The sequence below is a fragment of the Halyomorpha halys genome, unplaced genomic scaffold (genome assembly GCF_000696795.3).
Source record: "Halyomorpha halys isolate HHAL.00 unplaced genomic scaffold, Hhal_1.1 Scaffold2459.1, whole genome shotgun sequence".
NCBI lineage: Eukaryota > Metazoa > Arthropoda > Insecta > Hemiptera > Pentatomidae > Halyomorpha > Halyomorpha halys.
Genome location: NW_027110920.1, coordinates 1 through 11,469, shown reverse-complemented (window position 1 = coordinate 11,469; position 11,469 = coordinate 1). Strand labels below are relative to the sequence as shown.

The 11,469-nt window shown below is 30.3% G+C and overlaps 1 protein-coding gene across 1 annotated transcript in view; it reads left to right on the top strand.

Moving 5' to 3' along the window:
- The window catches only part of LOC106691525 (proton-coupled amino acid transporter-like protein CG1139), a 36,435-nt gene extending 24,991 nt beyond the window's left edge, over nt 1-11,444 (top strand). Inside the window, exons 4-9 of the mRNA XM_014437320.2 lie at nt 623-744; nt 1,046-1,130; nt 2,654-2,923; nt 3,859-4,034; nt 5,151-5,320; nt 8,409-11,444. Coding sequence (XP_014292806.1) covers nt 623-744; nt 1,046-1,130; nt 2,654-2,923; nt 3,859-4,034; nt 5,151-5,320; nt 8,409-8,629 — 1,044 coding nt within the window. The 3' untranslated portion in view covers nt 8,630-11,444. The remainder of the gene's footprint in view (nt 1-622; nt 745-1,045; nt 1,131-2,653; nt 2,924-3,858; nt 4,035-5,150; nt 5,321-8,408) is intronic.
- Nucleotides 11,445-11,469: the final 25 nt, after the last annotated feature.

The following is an 11,469-nucleotide window of genomic DNA, read 5'->3' as shown; positions in this document are numbered from 1 at the left end:
GAGTGAATCCACGGAGATGTCAGACTGAGGTCTCTGAACAGAAACTGAAGCAGGGGACTATGAGCGAGAGGATAGCCAGCAAGGCAAGAAGAGGACTTGGAGACGAAAAGGAGAAGCAGGTAGAACACGAGGAGAGTTCTGAGGAGCATACCCACAGAGAGGCTGACGCACTTTGGAGATTATTCTCCTAAGATTATTTGGAGATTATTCTCCTAAGATTATTCTAGATCATTTGTATATAATTGTAAATACGCACCAATGCAACCAAGACTTTACTTTATAATTAAGAATCCCTGCATACCACCTCATAATAATAGCATAGTAAATTGATAAACCCGGTACCGTTGAAGAAGAACTCCAATGGTTAATTACAAAATTTCACATCTAGCATGCCAGGGCAAGGGGATTTATGGCATCTAGTCCTTGAATTAAATATAATCCATACATTTTCAGTCGGTTCCCATCAGGAACTGATAGTGACACATAATACAAATAAAAACATAAATATATGAGTAAATAAATAAAATGCTATCGTGGAACCCCCGGTCAGCCTTAGAACAGCTGATTAGCCAACAACATAGCAAAATGAACTAATGTTTCAACATTGTCGTTTTGATTATAGGTTGCGTCACATAGAGATTTAAAGAAGAGGCATAAAGACATGAAGCCAACTATTCAGGGAACAGTTGAGGCAGCATTCGCCGAAGGCCCGGAGTCTCTTCGCAAGTTCAGCCCTTTTATCCTGTAAGTATAATACTTTATTCGACGAATCATGTCAATTATTTATCAGTAGCCTTTGAATGAGAGCATTAGTTACTTAAAGATATAATTGTCTTCTTTCCAATTATTTTAATTGATTCATCAAAATACTCTAAAAAGCAGGGAAAATCAACATGTTTAGTAATGTATAAGGAGTGCAGTTGGAGATTACTGTAAAATGGGTGAAATACCAATTTTACCTACTACTTTAGCTAAGCCATGTTATTGTGATTATAATATTTTTTACCACCAAAAATATCTAACTTTTTCTTATTCTTTATCTAAGGGCAGCCACTAACTTCTTTCTCCTGGTAGGACAAATGGGAGGAGTCTGTGTAGATCTTATATTCATATCAGCTAATATTCAAGCAGTGAGTATCTTCATCCAGATTAATTATGATACTGTTCTTAGAATATATTATATGCATGTACTTCAAATACATTTACATTAAAGAGGTTATTAGGACAGCCAATGAGAGGGGTGTAAAAAGGGAGGATGGTCAAAATTGATTTCGAGTCTTTTTTCGGACAAGTTAAGAGGTAAACTTAATGAAATTCCAGGGAATTGGTGCTGAGCCACTGTTGGAGGAGTTAAGCCAGGATTTTCGGTTTTATCTCGAAAATGGTGGGTTGCAGCTTGAAACATTTCGCGTAAAACGTTGAAGCAGTACTTTAATACAACTTAAACATTAAAAAGCATCCATATCAATGTTTTCTTTTCTTTTATGGTTTAAGAAATATAATTTCCTCAAAGGAACAAATTAAATTAAAAGGTTTTCGATAGAGGAGCAAAATAAATAAATAAACTTCACTTTTTATTCCACGACTTTGAAAAACGTAGTTTTAACAGTTTGCTCATTTTTTAAATTCAATACTTTAAACAAATAATTTATTAATTATTATTTCAAATAAATAAAGTTATTAACACTTATTATTTCGATTGATTAAATCCAGGAATCCCTTCGGAGGAATATAGGAAATGAAAGGGCTACCACAAAGTTCTACTATTCGTCTTGATCTTGGGTAAGTCCTCCAACCTCCGACCACTCCTGAGCTGGTTTTGGCACTTATTTGCCAGGGTTCATTTCCGCCTTCGCTGGCCATGTGTTTTCCATCCAAGGCTTTGTCGAGATATACGAGTGTGACCTTTTCAGACCCTCTGTTTCTTCAGTGAATAACAGCAATAGTAGCAAGCTTTTTTTTTTTTTTTTTTAAATTATAACTATCAGTAGAATGAAATTATAAACGGATTATCTCTACAGTGATCACTGTTATCTTCTTCATAGTTATTTTAAAAAAGGAGATAAGGAGTTAGCTTATTATATTAAATTCTGTGCTTAACTTTGATTTGGAATAGTATTAATCTGCATCTGATGAAATCAAGGAACACATATAAAAGTAAAGGATATTTCGAAAGAATTGATGTAAATAAGTTTTGTATGCCAGCTTAATTAGAACAATCTGTGAAATGTTTGATTCAATCTCCCTCTATTTTACCATGAGAAATAATCGACAATAATTTTACAAGAAAATAAAGTCAATGTTATGATGATTAGACTAATAATAAATCACTAATAACAAAGTTTCGTGTTCTAAATAGCCTCTTGGAAAGAGTCTGATAAGTCTACATGCAAAAATCCATAACCTCCCAGAAATGAGCCTCAAATAAAATACACAAATACCTCATTTCTGTCTAGGCACCTGTGTATATATTTTAATTTCCTATCATTTGACTGTCATACTATCCTGAAAAAAGCTACAATGAAAATAAACACAGTTTTGTATTAATGAAATTTTGGAATATCTATAATAAACAAATCATGGATAATATGCTCTGGTCATCATTTTATCCTAGACTGAAAAATACTTTAAATTTGTTTGTTTTGTGTTGCAGGCTGCATATCCTCATTTAGATATGGATGTACGCTATTTTGAGTTACTGGTCTTTATCCCGACAATTTTAGTCAGTTTAATACCTAACATGAAGAAGATGTCTATTGTTTCTATGATTGGAAATGTTGCCCTTATATTCAGTATTGGAGTGATATTATATTATGTATTTAAAGAACCTATTTCTTTTGAAGAAAGATATCCTTTTGGCGAAGCCAAATATTTACCAAAATTCTTGGGAACCATTGTTTATTCGAAAATTCCCATAACAGTAGTAAGTCATTTACCATCTTATAAACTACACTAATGAATGTAATAAAGATATTCTATAAATTTTATTTATTGATATTTATGCAATTAGTCATATTTCATCATACCAAAATCAATTGTCAATTGAAACCTGTTTTATATCCCCAAGTATGGGCCAGCAATGTTCAATATATCACAAGGCTCAAACGTAAAATGGTGCATAGTTAGATTTGTGGAAGTTGGTCACCCCTCTTCTGATGTGCAGATGCCAAGAAGCATTTTAATGATGAGAGCTAATATTCTGCTATGGAGCTTCAATTCATAAATACATTATTAATAACCAAATCATTAATCTAATAAGAAATAAATTTAAATTATTAATCATAGTAATGGAGATGAACAGTTCAGAGGGTTCTACCGAAAATTGAATAGAAGCAGGAAAATATTTGAGCAATAACAAAGGATAATGAAAGTAATGTGCTAACCAATAAAGAGGATGTTTTCACACTGTGGAAAAGATATTTTAATTATATTCTTAACAATAAAGAAACTCTATTGGAGACTGAAATGACTTCATTCGGTCTCGAGCCTTTTTCTGAGGAAATGGTGAAAGAAAAAGCTAAAGAATAGTAGAAAAAAAAAATAATAAAACTTTGAAAATGATGATCTGAACGCAGAACTATTAACACACAATAACAATGAACTGAACAAAAACACTATTTGGCCTTATTATTACATTATTATGGGAGCTGCTGAAGGAGGCATCTCTCCAAAGTGTGTTATAGAGCCATTATGATGATGATGTGATGAAATTAATTGCATGAAAATAATTTAGTGTAGGTTATAAAAATAACTTTAACAAACTCACATGTTAATTCTTATGTATTATTTCTTGAAAATAATTTATTTTCATTTATGAATAGTCAGTTAATTCACAAGTAATCATAACTTCATTTTCAGATACTGCCGCTGGAAAATGAGATGAAACGACCTGGGATGCTTCAAGGCACTTTTGGTGTTTTGAATGTCACTGCTTTTATCTACGTTGCATTATACATTTTCTTTGGTTTCTTAGGCTACCTTAAGTATGGAGATAATGCCAAGGACTCTGTAACTCTCAACTTACCATCTAATTGGTGAACTGACTTTAAAATAATAACTTCTTTAATTAATTTTTTTAAAATGTATAACCAATACCTTAGTTAGTTAAGGAAATAATAATAATTGTAAAAAACAAACTAATCCTATGATCTTCATTATTACGCATTTTGTTTTATTATGCTTTCATTTTAACTAATGATATAGATGGTTTGTGTTTGTTTTTTTACTTCCTTAACTTATAGATGAGTAATTTGTTTCACTGATGTTATTGAGAAATAAAAATAGCAAGTCAGCATAAATACATATTGAAAAGTGAAGGTTAAGTAGCTTGCAGGTCCAAATATTTATACAATTTTCCTCCATGATTATTTATTGAAAAGTAATTTGAAATTCCTGGAAATTAGTTACTTTAAAAGCATCATGATGCAGACATGTGGTTGCTGAATGTTGTTTGTTAAATAATTGCCGACAAACACCTTTATAAAAAGTTGGGAAAGTACTAGCAAAAAGTAAATTTCATTAATTTAGAGCAATTAAGAATAACTTCGAGTATTGGTGGCCATCGGACAATGGTAACCTATTAATGTCACATAAAGACATTAGAAAAATTAAGTAATGCAATTTTAGTGCTTGAGCCAGGTAGTATAAAACAAAAGGGTTTTTTATTTTAAAAAATTCCCAAACCAAATGAGATTTTTCAGTCAAGAATGATAGTATAACACCTATGTAGGAGTCAAAGCTAGTTTCCATGAACTTCAAAAAGTTCATTTCTTTTTTTCCCACATTTTCAAAGTGACAGTTTATTCAAGTATGACACGTATAAATCAATAGGTACTAAAAGCAGTACAATAAAAGCCAGTAATCAGTTCAAGTATTAATATATTTATATAAATATATTACTGCTCATTTAGCTTTACTGCACATTTTAGTCACTTATTTTCTATAATCAAAATACTAAAAATTACTGCACAATGGTTTATTATTTATTATTAAGAAAAAAAAGGAGATTTCCAAAATTGCAATTCCTTGGATTTAATTTATTAATTTTACCTTAAAATATTTTAAAATTAAGAAAGCACCACTGTATATTTTATAATTTATTAAGAAATAAGAATGAGAGGTATCTTATGAGAAATTATTGTGTATTGCAGGGTGAGCACAACTGTTCAAATCCTCCTCTCTTTGGCAGCATTTACTTCAATGGCAATTATGATATATATTGGAGTAAATGTAATCTGGAATGATTATTTGGACAAGAGGATAACCAAATATCGTACTTTCGCAATGTACATGCTCAGACTAAGTTTCATTACGTTTGCTTGTAAGTATTACAAGTAGTACAATTATGTTGTATATTTTAGAATAATTGTTGTTAGTAATTTAGTAAGTAGTGGTTTGTTTGTAAAGTTTTATTATTATTATTATTGCTCATTTAGTTTGGTAAGGTTGACAGGACCCTATTCAATTTCTTAACAGAAAAATGAAAAAAAAAAAAGGAAGTTTTATTTGTACAAACCACTATCTCTTAAAATTTAATTTAGGTTGAGTTTAATTCACACCTGATTCTATTGAAGTTGTTCCTTGAATGTCTTTTAGATCATCCTCAACAATATAGAAATTACTTCTTATTACGATAATTTATAGAGATTATAGAGCAAAAAATATGTAAATTATCGGGTAACACACACGTAGAAAATAATTTTAGGTTTCAGTATTTTTTTGCAAAGAAATATAATTTACAAAAAATGTTTTCTAAAATAAATGTTTAATATGTTAATTAAATGAATTCAAATTTTAGTTAAATTACTTTACATGATAATTCCAAAGTTTTGTTAAGAATTTAGTTAGCAAAGATAGAAGATATAACACAGGTCTGAAACTAAAAAAACTGTAATGGATATTTTTACTAAATTACATATTTTAAAGTATGCTGATTCCAAAAATGAACCCAGTTCTCTCCCTTCCCCTCCTCTTCTTCCTCTTTCTCCTACTCCTTAAGTGCCTCTCAGCGTGGAGGAGCCTTTACCCACTTGGTCCACACATCTCGGTCCATGGCAAGCATCTTCATCTGAGCCAGCGTTTTTCCTCTTTAAAGACCTAGTCGTTGAATATGTTCAATATAGCTTCTTCTAGGTCTGCCTCATGGTCTCCTACCAGTCGGCCTCACCTCCATTCATTTTCTTGGCACTCTGTCTTCCCTATTCTACAGACGTGTCCATACCATCGAAGCTGTCGGTGTTCCATCACTGATTTTTCTGAGGGGATCTGAAGTTCTTCTCTTATTCTTTCATTCCTTATCCTATCTCTCCTAGTTTTGCCCAATATTCTTCATAAAAATCAGCAGCCATAATCCTATTCATGTGCTTGTCTTGGGTCACCAAACTTTCACTGCCATTTAACAGTGTTGGAAGATATACTGCTTTAAAGCTATGGAGCTTGATACCCTTAACCCCTCCTCCATGTATTAAAATGATCTCCACATTACTTACAGTTTTTTTTTTTTTAAAACAGATTTTGAAAAAATATAGTAATGAAAAAATAACTAACTAATGTATTTCACTATTAGAAACTCTGTGAGCTACAGAATTAGATTGGATTCATTTGCTTACAATGGATACATATCTTATAAATTTTAACTTCCTGAAGCAAGAAAAGGTTTAGTCTTGTGGAAAAGACACTCATAACTATTTAAAACGCTATAACTATTGAACAATTCTGAATAATAATTCTTAAGAAGAGAGAGAGTAAAAAAAAAGACAGAAAAGTTAATGACAATTATAGATTTAATAAAATAAATAATTGACTTTTAATGGGGTAAAAAATAATAAAAAAAAAGGTTAATTTGAGAGAAAAAATAATAGTAGTAATAACTATAATAGAAACTGGGAGTGGAGTTTTACAAACCGTTTTTTGATGAAGTCTTCTATTAATTCCATTTGTAGTTCTTGATGCAATTGGCTATTTCTTATAAACCAAGGGGCATCCACTGGGATTCTTAAGACTTTATTTTGAAATGATTGTTTTGTAAAACTAGTTTTATGTTCTATTTTACATAAAAGGGATAAGTAAAAATTTCAATCAAACTCATGGCATCTTAAGTAAAGATACCCTTTAATTTTGTTTTATCCTTCTCAACACACTGTAAAGCCATAGTTGGTAATCATATATCTATTTGAGGCATTTTTACCTAATCCTGTTGAGCCTTCCATGCTAAATAAAACATAAAACTTTGGTTTTACAAAACATTTGACATGATGGATTCTTTTAAAAAGATTTTTTCAGGTTTCATTAAGTTACAATTTATAAGAAAAATTAAAAGAAATCAGTGCAACTTGGACCCGAATCAAACTAGGGCCGTTTTACATCCACTTTAAAATATTTCAATGAAACTAATGACATAAATTTCTTAGTGTAAATAATTAATGCAGTAGAATACTGTATTTACAGGTTTGGTTAAAACTATTCATTTCCAGACTAGTAAAAATGCTGAATCAATTAAAATTATTATTAATACATTATCATAAGCTAACAGACACTGTTGATTTTAGTTTTCCTAACGATACGTGATCTCACATATATCACTTTCTTTTCACTGTCACTATCAGGGCCATCAGGACTATATACTCAGTACAGGTAAAGTGGATAAGGGTTAATCTGCTGTCAATGGTGTGTATCAACATACTTATACATTTCAAATTAATGAAAATAATTTAATACAATATATATCATATTAAAAAAAGTTCATATTTTAAATGAATGTCACAATTACTAATTATTTACGTGGGGAATAATAACTTATTGATATCATCAGATAAGGCAAACTGTACCAACCTCAAGTGAAAAACCACATCTAAGACAATATGCCAATATTAAACATGATATGATAGCTGCAAAAATTACATGAGTGGAGTATTTAATAGCAATATTTGAAATTTGTATTTTATTTTAATAGGATAAATACATTAAAATAAGTATTTCAAGCCTTTGGGGAATGGTTTTACTAAAACTAATTCTTCCTCTTTTAAAAGTAAGTAAGTGGCAACTCTTTACTCCACTCAGACCTCTCTAGGTCCGAGTTATGCGAAGGGCTTCCACTAACTGTTGCAATTTATCTCTATATACTCCTGTCCTTTTTTACCTTGCTCCGTTGTCAGCCAATCTACTTCACCTTCTTTATCATTGATTTATTCTATATGTTTCTCAGCCATCCTTATTTCTGTGCATACCATGGATTCCAATCCTGTACACAATTGATTTTTATTTTTTTAAAGTGTGATCTTAACATTTTAATTTTAAAATCTTAATATCCACTCTTAGTTACAGAAATATTAATAATTGACAAAATTAATTATTGATAAAATATGCCATTATTTAATTAAACAAATGCTGTAATAAAGATGCTTTTTCAGTGATTGTTTCAATATTGGTGCCCGACTTGCAACTAGTGCTGTCAGTTTTAGGAATTTTGACGCAATGCACACTATCGACCACAATTCCTTGCATCATCCACATCATTACGAATCGTAAGCAACCTTCCTTCTGGGCATATATCCAGATGTTCTGGCTGGATGCAGTGACATTTATGTTCACAATAGCTGTGTTAGTCCTAAGTTTTCTCTCTAGATTCTAGGATAATTGATTTCCATAAGGTTATCACTTAAAACGAAGTGCCATTAACAGGAAAGCATCTTGAAAATAAATACCCATATTGTTATGATTTTCAAGTATTAGCAATCAGTATTCTTATAATTATGTAATAGCTGAAAAAAAAATTGTCTGGTAAACTTGACTCTTTAAAAAAAAATTGGAAATTGAATTTCAAGTGCATGTTAAATGTTTTTCATTATAAAATTTCATCAAGTTACTAAGATTTTTTAGATAGGAAGAACAAATAAAATGAATTCACTAGACTACATTGTAGAAAATCATTTGCTGTTAAATTACTTTTCTACAACTATAATTTATATCATACATGTACTATTATTTACAAAAAAAAAAAAATGTCTAATTTCCAAGCTAGTAAATTATTTAAAAATTAAGATCAAAGACTACAGTGATGGCATATACACTATAATTATGTCTTAATCTGATAAATTTAATTTATTCCTAATTAGTTTCCACAAAACTTTATAATTATGAAACCTAGGGAATAAGATAATATTTTGAGTTCATTATTTATATTGTATGCCAAGCAGATGTAACATGTCAAAATGTTCCTATTGGGGTAGGGTCAACATGGTGGCTGTGATATCAACTTAAGATTACATAGTTAGTGTTTTTAAAATAAGTAATAGGGCTTTAAAAAGTAATATCTAGGGAAGTGATAGTGTTAGTAAAAGAAATAAGGATTAGACAAACAGGCCTTAATCTGATGTTATGGAACAATGTTGTGACTGGAAGGCAGTAAAGTTGTACTATAATTTTGTATTCCCAAAAGAATTTTGCATGAACCAAGTGATATCTTAATGGCAGATCTATATGTTGGTCACTCACCACAAATCAGAGACTTGTACAAATGCTTGGTAACAAAAGGAACCGTCTGAGCGACCATCCACATGCTAGTGTTTATCATAGAGGTAAACATGGCGGACGTACAAGTGCTTTCAGCCATTGCACTGGGATATATTATTTTTATTATAAAAAAAAGAAAATTAAATTAAATATAAAACTTATTATAACAAGTAACAACATATACCTTCAACCTTATAACAGCTCTCAGTTGCAACTGAACAAATAACAATGGTGGAGATGCTACATGAGCGCAGTCACGAACCCCCTTTGATCTTTGTCCAAAAACCAACTCTCGACTGATTGGCAAAAAACTTAGAATTCATACCAGCCAAGCTCACTGCAACCAGCAATGCTCATGCATGAGTGAGTTGGTCAAGGCTTGGTGAATGTATAGAGGCACCTTAAGAAACAGTACACTGTACAGTGTAAATATACAATTAAGTAACTTAATTGTATATTAAAAAAAATGTTTGTCTTCTTTTTCAAGATCCCTCCCTTGAGCTAGACAAAAGATGATGAAGGCCTCCTCATCCAGGAAACATCATTCCCCGCCTGTGCCTAAGTAAGGAATCTTCAAAAACCAAGTTTTCTTCCTTTCCCTTCTCTCGTTGTTAGTTCTCAACATCGATTGCAACACTACGGTTTTGAGTTTTTTCCTATGATTTCCTTTATAAATAATTTTCTTTAATACTTATTCTTAACTTCTATTTTTTCTTAAATGTATTGTAATTTCAATTATCATAGGAAGTTAAAATAAAGTTTTTAAAATATTTGAATCTGCTCAACATGGCCGTTATACAACGGACTTTTTGGAGGACACGCTCCCCCATCTTGGCTTTGTTTTGAATAACGAATTTGTTATAGACAATGAAAATTGTTTAGCTTGCTTTCAGAGTTAATACTACAATATTTAACATTAATACATAAAATAAAACATAACTAAAATCATTTATGTATAAAAATAACTAATTACTCATAAAAGAGGATATTACAATATGCATTAATTTTTTTTAGAATTTTAGTGACACAGTTACTTGAACATGTCATTGAATGCTTATTCAAGTTTTAAAAAAATGTTATGACTGGTTTACTAGCTCAGAGATCTCAATTATGAAAAAAAAACATATACACATTTTTTTTCCATATTTATAATTATACTGAAATTTAATGTTGTAAGGATTATCATTAATATTAAAAAACAATACAGAATAAATGAATGCATCTATAATACAATTAGTTAATTTGTGATCTGTCTTGATGAACTAGAGGGAGGAAAACAATTTTATGTTGTTCCTTAAAGTTTTAAAAAGATTAAAATGGTTGAGAACCCCTGGGCTACCAAATAGCAGACATATACTTACTGGACTGAATAGTATTTATCAGACTAATTGATTCAGTTTATAGTATAAAAAATGACTGTCAATGTTTTAACAAAAAATATATGTTATAAATGTTGAATAGTGGGTGTCTGTGATAAGATAAATAAAAAAAAGTTTTTTTTAAGAAGTAATTAGATGGTTTCATTAATAGTCTTGACTGATTCCTGATTTGGAAAACAAAAAATAAAAATTTTGTAATATTTAACATTTTTAATTTATGAAAAATATTAATTTATCATTAGTTCCTTAAGTATAAATCTTATGTGTTATTGCCTAGTGGCAATTATTGTAACTGCATATCTCTGTTATTGTACTAATTGTTTACTCCCATTGTAAAAATAAATGTAAATAAAACTAAGATAAATGTTTTTAGTAGATCATGATTTCATATTGATTCCTAAACTACATGTTTAAGTGCATTTTAAAAGTGTAAACATATGAAAGCCATTAAAGTATAAATAGGAAGTAGGCTGTCCAGCAAGATAGTGTGGTGACTTGGGTCTTAAGTGGAACTGTAGAGAAAACTATAGGAGTGAAGAGAGACCAAGAGATAAAATAATTAATGTATGTATGTATATAT